The sequence below is a fragment of the Molothrus aeneus genome, chromosome 7 (assembly GCF_037042795.1).
Source record: "Molothrus aeneus isolate 106 chromosome 7, BPBGC_Maene_1.0, whole genome shotgun sequence".
Classification (NCBI taxonomy): Eukaryota; Metazoa; Chordata; class Aves; order Passeriformes; family Icteridae; genus Molothrus; species Molothrus aeneus.
The window spans coordinates 12,371,392-12,388,325 of record NC_089652.1 but is presented as its reverse complement, the minus strand read 5'-3'; the positions used below and the strand labels follow the sequence as shown (position 1 = coordinate 12,388,325).

Here is a 16,934-nt window from a genome sequence, read left to right as displayed (position 1 = left end):
GGGGGTGGAGGGAGCATTCCCTTGGCAGTCTGTGAGGACAGGGTTGTGAATTGAGTAGAGGCAAGTCCTGAGGAAGAGACCAGCTGTCTCCTGGGAAATGTTGCAGTTGACACTCCCCTTGTCCTCAGTCCCTGCAGCTTCCATACAGACCAGTCTTGCTTTGCAAGAAAGAAGGCTTCAGACTCTGTCCTGTGGTCATGTGCCCTCTTTCCCAAATGTTTGCACTCTGCCTTTGAGATAGCACAGGCTCTGTATGCTATGGCCATATTGGGGCATCACTCCAACAGCACAGTTACGGTTGTGTTTGCTCATTCCTTAACTCTTTATTTACTGGTTTCCAGGGGAATAGCTAGGACTGACATTCTAGAAAGACACTACATGCTCCTGGCAACCTTCATGAATTTCTTTGTCAGCAAACTTAATACTTTTGAAAATGTATGGGAGGAGTATAACTTGTTGAGCATTCACATTGATGACATCAATTTACAAGTCAGAAATTCTGTTGCCCTGAAGATGCTGCTGGGGTGAAGTATGACTAAGTGCTCCTTCACAGCCTGGGCACTTCACCACACTTAACTGGTGACAGAGGTAGTACTTTGCTATGAATATTCTGTTAAAAAGGCAGTGTGAAGAATTCCAGAACAACACCTGCCTGGGCAGGGGCAGGCAGTCACACCTTCACCTTCCATGGACTCTGGGATGAGTGTCTATGAGCCAGCCCAGTCCACAAGCCAGGCCCTTGCATTAGCCAGCAGACAGGGCCAGTCAGCATGAGCATGGGCCTGACAGGCACAGAAGCAAGCCTTCACACCAGTTTTCTTTTTGGTCAGCCTGAAACACAAGAAAAGCAAACGTACGTGCAGCTGTAGCTGTGTCCACAAGCTTCTCACATTTCAGTCCCTACAGTTTTCATTGCTCTTTCTCTGCTCTCCACAAGCTCTTTTCCCTACGTGCCATTTTAATCTCATTAAGAAAAATGTTCAGCTTTCTGCCTTGTGTCCCTTACTACCAGATCTACATGGTGCAAGTGAAGTGGGTTAGACTTTTTCAGTGATATGGGGCAAACTATAGGTAAAACTGACTCCCGTGTCTCTTTAAAACTCCCTGTGGTTCTAAAGCCAAGCTATTTGCCTTCGCATGTCAGCATTAGTCCATCTCTTAGTCTCCCTCTTGATTCCAGCTGAACCTGATAAGGTTGTGTAATGTTTTTCAATCTTTACGGGTGTGTTTCAAATTCAAATTTGGGGTTGCTTCATGTAAAAAGCATTTTAGCAAAGCATTCAGACATTTTCCCCTTTATTTTCTTCTTCAATTGAAGCAGTTCACAGTTAACTGAAAAATTGTTTTGCTTAATTCAAATCCATATTTTTGGGGTGCATAGGGAAGTAGTGCACTTCCTCCTTGCTCTGCTGCTGAATTATTTAATCACTTCATTAGTGATATTTTAATGAAATACTCAGGTAGTTGTTTTGGTTTGGTTTTTTAATTTCATTGCAGATAAATATTTTCCTTTTATGAACAAGATAGTTTCCTCAGTGTCTGGTTTTCATTCTTAGGGAATAGTCAGCCAACTAACAATCTTACTGGCCAGCACTGACTCTGCTCAGCTGGAGATGTTTTGCAGTATGTGCTATCACACAGACCCCACATGGCAACACTTTGTACAACAACCAAAAAAAGACAGGGAGAAGAGGGCATGTGACAGTAAATCCCATCATCTGAAGAGTCCCCAAAGACTCTTCAGAGAAGGGAACATTCCTTATGCATGTTACACAAAAGCCCAAAAGGTGATGAGTGACACTTCCCACTTTCATTTCTTTGGGAAGATTTGGTGTCATCGCATATGTCTCTACTTTGCCGCTAGTGTTTGACTATTTCCTCCTAGAAAGTAAAGTGCCAGCTCACTCTTTGCTATTCTCTGTCTCTTAATGATCAATTATTTTTAATTGGAACTTCTTGCATTGTGCCCAATCTTAAGAGGTCCCCATCAAGATCAGGGCTCCAACAAGATGGGAACAGTACCAACACACATGTGGGGACAATAGAGACCTTTTTTTGTCCCAAAGAGCATGAGCCTATTTAGAGAAGGGCAGAAAAAGAGGTGGAAGTAAGGATGATTGGAAGAATTTGCAGACCCTGGGCAAATTTGGGAAAAGTATGACTGTCTCCTGACTTCTACTCTGGTGCCCTGTCTGCTGGCACACACTGCTTCTCATTTACTAATACAAGTGTCATTGTATGTGCAGAATTACATTAAAGGATAAATAAAATAGCCTGGTATTGCTACAAAGAACTTTATCAGCTAAGTAAGATGCAGCCAGGGATGATGTGAGAGGTGGACATTGTGAAAATAACAGTTCTCATGACAGTTTTCCATTGGCTTATTTTTATTTATATAACTTCTATTACATCTTTAATGTCTGTTTTCAATTAATACATTTAATGTATTACATCTCAGTGCTATAGTGAAATGATGACCAAAGTACACTTAGTTAATAAAGCTTTAATGAAAATTGATAGCAAAATGGAAGTGTCATTTAAGTGAAATTACTGAGTTTCTTGAAATTGTTTTCTGAGAAACATTTGTTTTCAATTCTCATGTTGAGAGGTTTTGATAAAGATTTGATTCAGAATTCAGTGCAGGAAGATCTTTGCTTGAGGAAAATGATGGACATGGAATTAAAGCATTAACTTTGTTTATGTTGACTTTATTAGTTGAAGTGGAAAAGTCTTAAGAACTCTCAAAGACAGAAAACTAGATGCTTGTCTGTGGGCAATGATACAAAGTTCTGTGCCTTCATAACTGCAAAACCATCCACAGATTAATTAGTCCTTGCAAATCAGGGATTTCTTACCAGAAAAGACAGTTGGTGGCTCAAAGTAACCGTAAAGCACAGACTTTTAAATCTTACAGTGCTCAAATGCCGAACTTAGAGATTTAGCCTACCATAAAAGCAGAAAGCTGCAGTGAGGTTTGGGCTGAGCTCTGGAAACCTAGCCCACCTTCTCCCCCTGTTTGGGGAGCAGTATGGTTCAGGCACAGACACTGCTCGGTCCCCTCGCACACGGCTGCGGTTCGGTCTCTGCTTCCCGTGATCGCTCTGAGCTGCTTTAGACAAGCCAGATCTTTGCCTTCATCTGCTTTGTGCCGGAATTCTTTAACCGTCGTGAGAGTTGTTTCTGCAAATCCAATAGCTGATTTATTATCTTCAGAGAGCAGAATGTGTAAAGAAAAACAGTATGAGTAAATCCTCCCTCTAGAAGGGCTTTCTATCCACTCTCATAATCCCGCTTGGTTCCAGCCTGGTATGCATAGCTGTGGAAGGGTGTCAAATGACATTCCTTTTAACTGGCTCTTGGCCCTAATGGAATGCTTCTTTGCACATCTCATAAAGGAAGGGCATGAAATACTGCCTGAGATGTCTACATTTTGCCGTTAATTAAAAAATAAAATTAAAAATTTGAGAGGCAAGAGCATGACAAATAATAAATGGTCTTTTCATCATGGATTAGATAAAAAAGATTCCATCTTTACATTTTAGCTTTTTACCCTTTCTAAAGACTGGCTTGCTTTAGATAATCAAAGCTGGCTTTGAACTAACACACAGAAAAAAATCTTTTTTTTTTTCTTTAAAAATAGCCCTATAGATATATATACATATCACAGCCTTTCATTCCTTTTATAGACAGTTTCATTTTCTGGGAAAATGTCAAAGTTCTGAGCAATCTGGAGCTTACAGAGGCACCACAACAAACACGGAATGAGGACCAGCCACACTACTGCAATTAACACCAGTGTTTAATTAGCAGACAGCTGCATTGGGCAGGGGCCTTTTGATTTTCTCTCTTCATTGGGCTTTTGATGATTTACCTACAGTTGTAACTTCTAGTTGTTACACTCACATGCATTGTGCTGGATGTGCTCACACACACACATATACATGGAAAATCTGTGGAAGGTAGGCATGTCAGGCAAGTGATCTGATCTGTGCTTTAGGTAAATATTTTTGGAAGTAGTTTCCTTTGACTGTCTTCCATGAAAAATATATAAGTTACATTTTTGTTTGCTGGGGAGGGTAAGCTATAAATTAGTGTATGCTTTGGTGCTTTTAGGAATCCTTTTTTCATTTATTGGTTTACTTTATTTAGCAACAAAAACTTGATGTGCGGTGAAGGTGAATGGGTGCAGAAGTCTGCCCTGGAAAAGGCTGGCATCGGGGCAAGACACAAACATTTACCCCAATCAGCTTAGACACTTCTGTATTTCATTGGTGAAAGAAGTGTTATAGCCTCATGCTGTTCCCTGTTGTTAAGGCAGGAAAATGTCCAAGCATCCAACTAATCCTCCTCCTTGGCCTGATATCATTAGTAATGAGAAAGATGTTGTTTGAGGTCATGGTAGCAGAAGGAAACTGTCGAGGAACTAAGAGATGAAGTAAAAACATGGCAGGGAAGATGAATTCCCACTGCCATGGGCTTGGATGAAATCTTGGTCAATTCTGCTTTAGGCCTACTACTAAGATTTAGATTGCACTTGCAGCAAGCAGAAGTGAGCAGTATTTATTTAAAGAGGAACAGCAGAGTTGTCATTGAGCCTGTTGATGACAACAGTGTTTATAACATACAGCAAATGAGAGTTTGGGTAGTACTGGAAGAGTTAAGAACCCTGTAGTAGCAACACAGGCCCAAACCCTTACCTCTGCTCTGTCTAAGCACCACTATAACACGAGTCCATTTTGTTTGATGTGCATGCCTAGTTTAGTGTAATTTTTTATTTACCTAGTTTGCCCCTTTATACTCTCTCACACTTTATATTTGAGGCTGGCTAGATGATGCTCCTGTGAAAGTAGGTGCTCAGCCTGACCAGTTTTAGAAAGATATTGCAAAACATACAAATAATTTATTCTAGCTGGTGGTCTTAATTTGGCATTCTCTTAAACAAAATCTACTTGAAAAATATCAGACTGTGGGACAGAGGTATTTATACAAACTCTATTATAATTGTAGTCCATTTCTTCTGATTTTGAGAGTATTCATTCTCCTAACATCCATATAATATACAGAAGTGTCACTGCTCCAATTTTATAGACAAGGAATTAGAGACAGAGACAAGATTTTTCTAGATGTGCACCTGGAAATTTAAATGTTTATGAAAAGTGCTTTCCATGTAACCTGCCTCCATTTTTAGCTGCCTGAATACTACTGGAAGACTGGCTGTATGTGATCTGGCTGCCATCTGTGATTGTGCAGGTAATCAAGCACTTGTCTTTCAAATCTTAGATTAGTTCCTACTTGCTAGAACACCTTTTTGTGTCCATCTGGGCCAGGTAACACGTTTGCCTTCTACTGTAGCTCCTGGCAGAATTCCCTATTCACCACAAGCTTTTTCAAGTCCCTCAGAATGTTAGCCTAAGGAAAAGGACAGCATAGTGGGAATAATCTATCTCCTTTCCTGCCCTGGGAATGACTTTGCCTTTCTGCAGGTTGGTTTGAGAACAATGCTAGAATTGCAGTAGCAGAGAACTGGGCCTCTTTTTTTTTTTTTTTTCTTCTTTCTAGATGTCACCCTGACCTTTGGGATTGAAGTTTTAATGGCAAGGTTATAGCTACCTTGGTAGCCACATATAAGACTAATTTCCAAGATCTGTGCAGCCAAAGTCTACTCACATAGGCTACTCCTCTAGGCAGCAGACTTGGCTTTTCTATGTGTATTTGTAAAGATAACATGCTCAAGTGAAGGGTTGCCTATTACCAAGCCAAGTTGTGATACAGCTGGGACAGCCAAAATGAACAAGTTGTTGCATCAGGATTTCTTGACTAATATTAGTGATCTTGACTGGATTAGTGATGTCCTCCAATTTACAGTTGTTATTTAAAAATGTGCTCTAGGCCCTGCTTATTCCTGCTTTCTGTTCATATTCTCATTTATCCCAGTCCCATATTTTCCTGGTGTGGGTAGGTTGGCTGTACAGAAGGGAGCAGCTGATGCAGAGGAAGGAGTATGTGCTCATGACCCTGTTTGGGGCTGTCCTGGCATCATTCAGTCGAATCCCATCTGGCTGCAGCTATGGTAACATTGTGCTAGAGCCTGGTGTTTACCTCCACACCTGCCTGTGCCTTACTTCCACTGATCTGCTTTTGAGACAAGCAGTGCCCAGCCACCTGAACCAGGCAACCTTGGACCTTGGGTTTAAACAGTGTCCAAACCCTCCCCTGTACCTCCCTTCTCTGACTGCAGCACAAACTGGTTTTCTGAGCAGTGTTAAACTCTGATGTGCATAGTTTAGTTTTACAGTTTGGGCATCACTTTAGTCAAAATGAGTTGATTCTAAGTGGGGCATTTGGGAATTTGCCATGACTGTATTTATTCCCCCAATCCTGTATTATTTGTGCATTATTTCTGCCAAAACTACACACATGTTGGCAGGAAACAATTATCCTGGTTTATATAGGGCAGACTTAGCAATAGTCTTCCTCAATGAACAGTTAGAGTGCTGAAGATTCAGTGTCAGCTTTTCCTCTCCAAGCAAGTGGCTAAATTTCTTTCTGTTGGTGTCATGGTTTTAAAATTAAAAGGAGTAGAAGGCATGTATGAAGTGTGTATGAAGTACCTGTAAAGTCTGGAAGGAAATGAGAATGAGATGAAGAAAAAAAGAGGCTATTTGAAATGCAGGCTAGTAATTTGGCTTCTAAACCCATGTGAAATTATAAGTAATGTTTATTGTTGCCAGTTGGTGAATACAGGGATGTGTGGTTTTTACTTGCATGCAAAGCTATTGGTTGCGGGTGAAGTACTTAGACAAAAACATTCAATCGTCAGTGTGGGTATTCCACCAAAAATAAACCCAAACAAACACTGACGTATTATAAAAGCGCTTTTTTTCTGTGGAGACAAACATTCAGTTGCTGCTGCTATTCATGAACTCTAGAACTGTTGAAGCCTCCTCTTTAACTTGCCTGAAACAATAATCCTTCATTTTAGAAAGTAACACAAAGGTCTTTGAAACTGAAGAACTATAAAAAAACTATAGTGTCTCTATAGTTTTCATGACAATATAGTATATGGTGTGCACTTACAGGGATATGGATCAATGATAACTATTACTTGCTAAGTTCTTGTGAACCAAAACTGCATAGACAAGAGACAAAGGTAAAGGTGAGGCAACCTTTCTTAAAACTTAAAAAAATTTAAGTAGGCTTAAATATTAGTCAGAGAAAACTGTTTTGCAGTGATTAGCAAAGGCTTATTTTTCATCCTTTTTTTCCAGAGAGCTTCACAAAGATTTCTTAAATTGTACTCCATTATGAAAGTAACTGCTACTTTGTTATCAAAATAGTGATAGACATTTTTATTCCAGAAGGCCAGACACTATCACTACTTGAAATTCTCCAAATTGTTTCCACTGTGAGCAAATTCAGTCTTGATGTGAGTCACATCTGCTTAAAAGTAAATACTAGTTGCTTCAAATTTTAAAAATTATTTTCAGTCCCAGGATTTGGATAGTTCATGCTGCAGTAAGGAGTGATTGCATGTTTAGCAATGCAGCTGTGGCTGCACAGCACAGGGGTGTCAGTCACACCACTGCTCCCGGCGGCTGCCACTCCTGCATTGCGCACGCTGTTTCAGCCGTGCCATCGCTCTGGATTAATGGGAGGAAATGTTTATAGAAAGGTTCAGGTTTCCTGAATGAGAGGAATGAAACCCCCCTCAGAAGTGATCAGCAAGCTCATGTCAGGCAGAAGTTTGAAGCAGCCTGACTGTGGCAGGAATGCAAAGGTCTTTTCAAAAAGGCAACTTAACAAGTGAGCAGTTCTGGGGAGCAGCAAGAGGTGTTTTCAAATAAAAGATGTGGATCTGCCAGAGAGACAGCATGAATGGGGACAGCTCTTAAAAGAACTTTTAAATCAGTAGCTCATACACTGTAAAAGGTTAAGTTTAAGAGCACAGTGTCCAAAAAATACTGCCCTCAAAGTGGACCTATTACACACTATGTTTAGTAAATGAAACAATGTTGCAGTGCAACCACAGCTACTATGATGACATCTAGCTAAGGCATCTTAGATCTATCTCTGCTCTGTAACTTAAATTTTAGTATTGGCATAACTGAAGGTACAGGAAGTGTGATGAATGCAGACAGTAGGCTGAAATCCTTGTGAAAGAAATGCTGTAAAATACCATCATTTCACAGGTGTACAGTTCTGTTTGTTGGGGCACTTTCCATGACTGTAGCAACACAGCTTGAGATCTAAACATTCATTTCAGTTTAAAAAATTAAATAAAATAGACCATTCCATTGAAGTTTTCAGATGGCTGTGATAAGAAACAATGTAGGCTTCAGGCTAGCTATTAAAATTAAAGGAAAATTCACTTGAACAAAATTGCAGAAAGGAAAGGTGCTATGGGAAAAAAAGCACTAGTTCATAATACTGCCCGTTGAAAGCCATTAAAAAGGACCCAGTCCTTAGTGTTTCCCTATTACACTCCACCATCAAAGTGAGGACCTAATTTACAGCACTCATAACACCCTCCAGTTCTCAATCTTAAAGTCTCTTTGGAATGGGAAGAGAGCATTATCCTTATTTTCTAGATAAAGGAACTGGTTTATCAGCTTGCCCTCAGCAAGAAGCAGAGACGGGAAGAAAACTTGGCTAGGATGCAAGTACCTCAAGTGAGGGCAGACATTTGAAACCGGCTGTCTCAAAATGTGCTCTCCTGTTGTGAGGGGCTGGTAATCAGAGCGAACAGTTTCAAGCCACAGCTGAGTTTCGAGCCTGCATTCACCCGAAAGTCTTTTGCATTATCCATAACAAAGTGGGGCAGAAGACACCACTTTTCAGAGCTTCCCCCATTCTAAAACCTGCCAAGTATTCAAAGATGGAAAAAACATCATTAGAGCCCTTGTATTAAAAATTATTTATTTAGTGATCTGTACATGGGGTGAAGCAGGGCCTCATACAGACCTTCCAAAAAAAAAATCAAGTAAAAACATAAATACATATTTTCTTACAAAAATGAGATTTACAAAATATACATACTGCACTCGTCTGACACGCTTGTTTTTTTTTTTTTCCATGTGCACATTATAAAAGACAAACCAAGTCCTGCGAGTCTGACATCAGAGCCACTGAAGGATTTGGCTGATGGGCCCATTCCTCATGCTCAGACTACTGGTACACCCTCAGACAGCAGCAGTCTGCCACCTCACCCTGGACAGGTTTTTTCTTTTTAAACTTTCATTCTAGACACTTCCCCCCCAAAAACATGAAGAGCAGCTATAGGGTGGAGACTTGCCAAAAATCCAGAATGTCCTATTTTGTCCTTAGGCAAGAATATACACACACACACATATACTTGTAAAAACAACCCTTCAGTGAATATAAAGGTAAAGTAGTATGCAAAAAATAAAATATGAACAAGTCAACATAAAAATTTTCAGAATAGAAAAATCTGTCACATTTCAAAAAGAAAACAATGCATTTGATGATAAATTTTTGAATGCTTTTCCTTCAAAGTCTGATCACTGGAAACTCAAACAGCTGTGTTTTAGCTGAAATGAGAAGGCTCCTCACTTGCAGAAACTACTTGATTTTAAACCCCAACCCCAGCCCCCCCACCTGCACCAAGAATCATTGCCATGCAGCTCAGGGAACCTGAGGAGCAGGCAAAGGGCCCGTCGTGAGCCAAAACGATTCCTCCTGTCCCCAGAATCCGACTGATTTTTTTCTGCAGTGAGCTCACTGCAAAGCAGGAGAGAAAGCAGGTTTATGGGAGGAAAAGAAAAAAATCCTATCTTTACGTTACATATTTTAGTAGCTCTTGTTTTGGCAGGTGCTCTCAGGTAAGCTCTTCTTGCCCTCTAAATCTTGCATTTCCTTCAGCTTAGAAAAGTGACCCATATTGAATGGTAGGAAAACATCCTGCCTCCTCCTTTTTTCATAAAAGGAATGTTTATTTGTGTGAGCTCCTCACATCCAAGGGTGAACCTCAACGACTTCTTTTTGTTAGTTTGCCCATAAAAACCGATCCCATGCTTATGCCTTTCTACATAGAAAACACTTTTGTTTCCCCCTTTGTCTCCTAGAACAAAGGCAAGGGGGAAAAGCCTTCTGCTGAAAAGCAACAAGTCATTTCTTTTCAGGGTGTGGAATAGCAACCCCCTCCTTCCCCACAGCAGCAAGAACAACAGATTGAGGGCCAAATTTTTACTTTAAAACAATTACAACAGGTATCGCTGAGGTAAAAAGGAACTTGTGAGCTGATAGAACAGAGGCATCTCCCCAGCACACGATCGGGCTGTAGTCGGCTGTGCAGTACTCACGTGATGGCTCTGCCGAGCTGGAAGGAGCAGGCAGCGAGCTCAGGCTCGGGTGTTACCCTGCCCATGCTGCAGTTTGGCCCCTGCAATTCAGAAAACATTTGGCTACTTCTTGGCAGGGGTGGCTCAACAGATCTGGCTTCCGCTCCCTCTTGTCCAAAGCAAGGCAGGATGATTTTAGTTGGGTTGGAATTTTTCTTCCTCGACAGGAGTAGCAGGAGAGAAGTAAGGAGACTTCTGGGTGAAGGACTCTCCTGTCCCAGCAGTGGCCTCTTTCTCTGTCCTCTCCGACTTAGCTAGTCATAAGCACCACTGGAAATAGTTTGACTGATCCTTTATGCAATGATTTATTTTTTTTCAAACTTTCTGTGAGGAAGGAAAAGTTTGGAAAAGCCTCCCTTCCTCCCTTTTCAGGGAACCATTGCCCTAGCCCTGTGCTGAGTATCCTCTGCGTGTATGCATGTGTGAGAGTGTGTGTGCCAGAGGGGACGGGGGTCTCATACTGCCGTCTCACCTTTGCTGCCGGTACTGAGTCTGTGGTAGAAGCGTCGCCAGGACTGAAGGGTTTTGCCAGACCAAATCCAGAAGCCAGTCGTGATCCCAACAATCATGGTCATGAGGTACTTGATCATGAAGACAGTGAAGTCTGGGCTCATAGGGGCAAAGTGGCTGGGACAGGGCACAGCATACGTTTTGCAGGTCTGGAGGAGCCACGTCTTCTCCCAGGTGCCACGGAAGGCCTGCTCGTAGAAGTAACACGCCAGGACAATGGTGGCAGGCACTGTGTAGAGGACACTGAAGACACCAATGCGGACCATCAGCTTCTCCAGTTTCTCCGTCTTGGTGCCATCATGCTTCATGATGGTGCGGATGCGAAACAAGGACACAAAGCCAGCCAGCAAGAAGGAAGTGCCAATGAAGAGATACACAAACAAGGGTGCCAGCACAAAGCCCCTCAGCGAGTCCACACTGTAGATACCTACATAACACACCCCACTGAGTACATCCCCATCCACCTGCCCCATGGCCAAGATGGTGATGGTTTTGACAGCGGGCACAGCCCAGGCAGCCAGATGAAAATACTGGGAGTTGGCCTCAATGGCCTCATGGCCCCACTTCATGCCGGCAGCCAGGAACCAGGTGAGGGACAGGATGACCCACCAGATAGAGCTGGCCATGCCGAAGAAGTAAAGGATCATGAAGAGGATGGTGCAGCCTTCTTTCTTGGTGCCTTGGGCCACAGTGCGGTAGCCATCCTCAGAGAAGCGCTCTAGACACACCACCCGCTCCTCCAGCAAAAAGCCTGCTGCGTAGGCCACGGCAACCATGAAGTAGCAGCCCGAGAGGAAGATGATGGGCCTCTCCGGGTAGCTGAAACGACGCATGTCTACCAGATAGGTGAGCACGGTGAAGAGGGTGGAGGCACAGCAAAGCACAGACCACACGCCCACCCACAGCCGGGCAAATCGCACCTCTGCCTCCTTGAAGTACATGAGCCCGTTGGGCCGGGCTGGCTCACAGGGGGCTCCACAGTCCCGCTCCCCCAGGAACCGGTAGCCCAAGTAAGAGGGCACTTTGAGCTGCCGCGGGCAAGAGAAGGAGAAGCCAGAGGGTGGCTGTGGTGGGGTAAGAAAGTCAGGGAGGTAGCCAGCTGTGGGGTGGACAGTGACCCCCCGACCCGCCGCACCACCAGGTCCTGGTGGGGCATCCGACGTGTTCTGCCCCACGCAGATCTCACCCGCACCGTGAACGGGGAAGTTCTCGCAGCGGAGCCGCTCTGGCCACTGGAAGCCGAACTTGTTCATGAGGGCCTCGCAGCCCTGACGGGCCCGCTCGCAGAGGGAGCGGCAGGGTGGGATAGCCTGCTCCAGCACGGTGCACACCGGCGCGTACATGGAACAGAGGAAGAACTTCAGCTCGGGCGAGCACTGCACCTTGACCAGCGGGTAGAACTGGTGCACCTCCAGCCCTGCGTCCTCCTGGTTGGTGTGGCCCAGCAGGTTGGGCAGGATGGTCTGGTTGTAGGCGATATCCGTGCAGAGCGGGATGGAGATGGGTTGGCAGAAACCGTGGTCCGGCACGGAGATGCCCTTCTCGCCGTGGTACTGCTGCGCCGTGGCACCCGCGGGGGTCCCTAGCAGGGCGGCCAGCAGCGCGGCCAGCCCCAGCAAGGGGCAGCCGGCGGCAGCCGCTCCGCCGCATTCTCGTCCAGCCTGCATCGCCGGGGCGGCCGGGGGCCTGAGGAGCCTCGGGGAGTCTTTCAGAGCCGGCCGGCGCGGCGCCCCAGGGGCATCAGCGACCAGAGGGCGGAGGCGGGGCCCCTTTGGTGGGGCAGGAGCGCGGCGACGAGAGGAACGCGGCTCCGCGCTGGACCTCCGCGACTTTTTTCCTCGGCTCCGACGCGGTGGCGCTCACAGAGCGGCGGCGGCGCTAGTCTAGGCGAAAGTTTCCGGAGCTGCTCTCCCCGGAGAAGGCGGCGGCGGCGAAACAGGAGGCGCGAGTGTAGCCCGGCGACGGCTCTGGCCAGCTCCGCGCAGGGTCCCGCGGAGGCGCTGCTCCCTGCACGACTGCACGGCCCCGGGGATTTAGGTTACGGCTAAATGGATTATTACCGCGCCCGGCTGAGCCGTGTATTTTACTTCGGGGCTTAAATAACTTTCAAAATCCAATTACTGCGCGATCCTCCCCGCGGCTTGGCTGCGCTCCGCTCCCGACGGACACCGCTGCGGGCTGTGCGTCCGGGGTAGCCGTGCGCCTCCCGGTTCGGCTCGTTTGGCTCCGCTCCGCCCGCGGCCCCGCCGACACCACCCGCTCCGCGACTCTCGGCCCGCGGCCGCCGGCACACAAAAAAGGCGCAGCTCCGCGCGGGCCCCGCCCCCGCCGCCGGCCCCATTCACAAACCGCGCCGGGGGCGGGGCCCCGCGGCGCCCGCCCGCCAATCCGCGCGGGGGGGCGGGGCCGTGCTGGGGGAGGGGAGGGGGAGGAGCTCGCATCAGGGGGAAAAAAAGTTGGGAACAACTTTTCCCATCCCCGCCGGGCCCGGCTGGGAGGAGCCGCCCGGGGCCCCCACCCCCCGCGCTGCCCCGCACAGCCGGGAAGGCGGGGGGTGGGCAGCTCGCTCAGGGTGGCCCTAGCAAACTAAAATTAACTGGCTGCTTTCTGAGCAGGCTTTGAAAACGCGAACAGCTGCCTGTGCCCGGAGTTATTAAAAAAGAAGGAAAAAAAATAGAGTAAGGGAAAAAACCTCCAAACGCAGCGCCCGAGTACATATGCAGAATGATTCTGTTGCGTAGTTGGGATGTTCGTGTCTGTGCGCCATCGCCTCCCCAGCGTGGGGGGTTTGATTTGTTATCGCAGCATGACCGTTGCTTTTTGCTGGCGAATAAACGCTTTATTCATGCAGATCTAAGCCCTAGCTGGGGGAAGGCAGCTTCTTTTTTAAACGTCCAGCGTTACCTAAGCAAAGAGGAGATATTTTAAATCCCCACTTGCACTACTGCGATTCCTTAAGAGACTCAATTAAACAGTGAAAACCCAGGAGTTCCTCTGTGAAAGTACCCTGCCTGCAGGGGAGAAAATGGCATAGGTGGGGAGACCCCTGTTACTGGCCTGCTAGGCCAAGAAGATCTAGAACTAGGCACCAGCATACATTTGCTAAGGACAGGAATGTGGGGTTTGCAGCATAGCTGTGTTTTGGGGTGCGCTGCCAAAGCACAGGGAGCTGGGACCGTCCAGCCTCTGTGTAGGCAGAGCGTGTCTTCGGCAGCACAGAAGGGCTGTGCTTGATAAAAGCGCTGCAACAAGGCCTGCTTCTGCTTCACTGACCCATGAGAGTTTGTGCTCACACACAGGCCCAAGCTAAGTATTATTCCACTTACCCTATCCTTCCCTTTGAGGACAGAGGTCCCCCTGAACTGCAGTACTCAAATTCTTACTTTCACTCCTTTGCTCAGGATTGTGCTTCTGTTAGCAGCTAAGCAAAGACAACGATCCGTACCATCCTCCAGGGCAGTTAAAGTGAGCAGGGTTTGGCTGTTTGGCTCAGGGAGCTCCAACAGCAATTGTTGGACAAATGTTTTCCATATCCTCTACTGCTCATGAACAATGTGTCCTCATGCCAATAAGACCATGGTGCTGCAGCTTTTGTTACATTTCTTAAGAGAAGTTGACAGTTATAAGCAGGCTTGCTAAAATGAATTTACTTCTCTTAATGGAGATGTTTGTAAAAATAATACTGTGCATATAAAAAATTATATATGGGAAGGACTAGCTAGTCAGGGCTGCAACAGCTCTTTCTGGAAAAGAAACATCTTCTCTACTCTCTCAGTTTTAGCTGTTTAAGAGTGCCTTAGAGGAACTTCACTTTTTCCGATTTTTAAGGCTTTTTATAAAAATTTCTTGCTTTTCTACACCTATTGACTGAGAATATTTTTGTGATACTCTTCACCTAAATAACCATGCATGGGACATGAATTTGTCTGCTTTGTTGTTTGGTTTTTGGCCACTAGTAGCTTTCAGTAAAATTATTCTTTCCATAGTTTTGTTTGGGGTTTTTTGGGGGTTGGTTGCAGTTTTTTTGTTTTGATCTGGTTTGGCTCGGTTGTTTGGTGTGGGTTTGGTTTGGTTTTATTTTTTTGTTTTTGTTGGGTTTTTTGTACATTTGTTTGGGTTTTATTTTGGTTTGGTTTGACTTCATTTGTTTGCGGGGGGGGGGTGGTTTCCTCCTTCCCCCTTCTACCCCCCTCAATCTGTAATAATCACCTAAAAGCCTCTCTTTTTTGCTTTGTTTTATGTGACTGTCTTCTTCTACAAAGCATTTTGTGATATTCACTAGGAAAAACTTTGGATGATATGAGATGTTTCACTGGCAGGCAATGACAATGCAGAGAAGGTAAAGCAACCTCTAACTTTCTGCCCCATGGATTCCTCATTCTGATTTCTGTATGTAAAGAAACTCCTCTCAGCAATGGGGAGACAGTGACAGGAACTATTCAGAGTAAGGTGGGTCAAATCAAGTGGCAAGGCTTTAATTGCACATTTATTTACAAGACAGGGCAAACGGCATCAGTGACTCCCTCAGTTTTTGTTTGAGTTGTTCGTCCAAACTATGGAATGACCAAAAAGATGACTGTGATCTCTGATACGTGCTACAAAAACATCCTTTACACTTATGAATATAATGTAGAATCAAAGTGAAGCAAAAGGGGGAAAAAGTGAAAAGGTAGGCAGAAAGGAAGGATTATGTCCTAGATTATTTCTTAGGGAGAGAAGAGAGTAAACTTTTCACATGGAATGATGCTGCTAGGTCATCCCAGATGGCAGGAATGTGCAACAGGATTTACTAAAATGGATGAAGAAAGTCTCTTGGGTATGTTACCAAATTCCAAGATCTTTTTTCTGTTTAGACCCACGGGGAGATGGGAAACAATCACAGAGAGAGGCAATGGCAGTTGCCTCACAATAACACACTGTGGTATAAGAAAATCCCAGACTCCTATATTGATCTAAGACATCCTGACAGATTTCAGGGGACAATAAAGGGAAGGGAAAGAGGAAAAGAAAAAAGAAAAGAAAATAAAAAAGAAAAGAATTCATGATTCTAGAACACAGGTTAGTCCAAAGAATCCAGAACCTCTGTAAGTACCATCAACTACAGTTCAAACAGCAACCTGCAAAATTACTTAAATTTTCTCACAACAGGAGGGATCCTCGTCAGCACAGTAAGCATAGCAGCCGGGTTATCAGTCACCCAGAACAAACACACTGCACAAGACTTGCAGCATCTGACAAGTTGTCTATTGCAACCACAGAGCAATTCAGAAAGTTTTCTCTAAAAATCTCCTAACTGCTAATGTTCTAAGTACGCTGCATGGTCTGCCAGCAGTAAACCTTCACAAGCAAAATCCTGGCGTGTCCTAGATTCCAGAATAAATTTACAGTCTCTGGTGTTGATACCAGCTCTGGAGTTGTCTGACTAGACTACTGTGCATAGGGAGGAATTGTTAGGAACTAACAATTATCTGTCTTTTTACTCATTTAAAAATAAATCCAGTTCAACTTCCAAGCTGAGTCAAAGTGAGGAGTGGCATCCCTACATGATGTCTTTTCCTGCTCTTTTAAAACCTCCTTAGATGGTGCCAATATAATTTTCATTGTTTCCTATCCCATCTGATAGAAAACTCTTCCCATGGGGGGAGGGAAATCAAAACAAAACACCCCCTCCCTGCCCCACCACTTATTTTGTGTGCCTGAGGGAGAACATTTTCAGACTACCTGTTGCAAGGCTTTCAGTCCTCCTTGCCCTCAGAAGAACAAAGGCCATCGTTTCCCCTTGTCCTTTCCACCCACTGAAACTTGCTGGACTGCACCTCACTTGACCTCCTGCTAACCAACACTGCCAAAGTGCGGTGCCACCGCCTGAGCTGTGAGATTTGTCCAGTTACTTTTAGTAAATAACTTTTATGACACTTTTAACCTCGACATTTTGAAGCATGCTTACATACAGTCTTACATGATCAGACAGGCTATTGAGCTAAGAACATCAAAATTTGCACTCCCTAAAGCTTACTGGAGAAATGCCTGGAGCCTGGGGGGGGAAATTATGCATTTGCCTATTTT

General features: G+C 45.0%; 1 protein-coding gene across 5 annotated transcripts; it reads right to left on the bottom strand.

Moving 5' to 3' along the window:
• Positions 1 to 2,365: 2,365 nt before the first annotated feature.
• Positions 2,366 to 13,110, bottom strand: FZD7 (frizzled class receptor 7). Of its 5 annotated transcripts, none has more exons than XM_066553428.1 (3): positions 10,831 to 13,110; positions 10,320 to 10,399; positions 3,072 to 3,180 (listed from the first exon to the last, which is right to left on the bottom strand). In XM_066553428.1, exons 1-2 carry the CDS (start codon positions 12,533 to 12,535, stop codon positions 10,359 to 10,361), a joined length of 1,746 nt encoding a protein of 581 aa, XP_066409525.1. In that variant the 5' UTR covers positions 12,536 to 13,110; the 3' UTR covers positions 3,072 to 3,180; positions 10,320 to 10,358. The 5 variants fall into 5 exon arrangements, with proteins under 5 accessions (XP_066409522.1, XP_066409523.1, XP_066409525.1 ...); XM_066553430.1 differs by having other exon boundaries at positions 3,139 to 3,207; XM_066553425.1 differs by lacking the exon at positions 10,320 to 10,399 and having other exon boundaries at positions 2,366 to 3,207.
• Between the last annotated feature and the right edge of the window lie 3,824 nt (positions 13,111 to 16,934).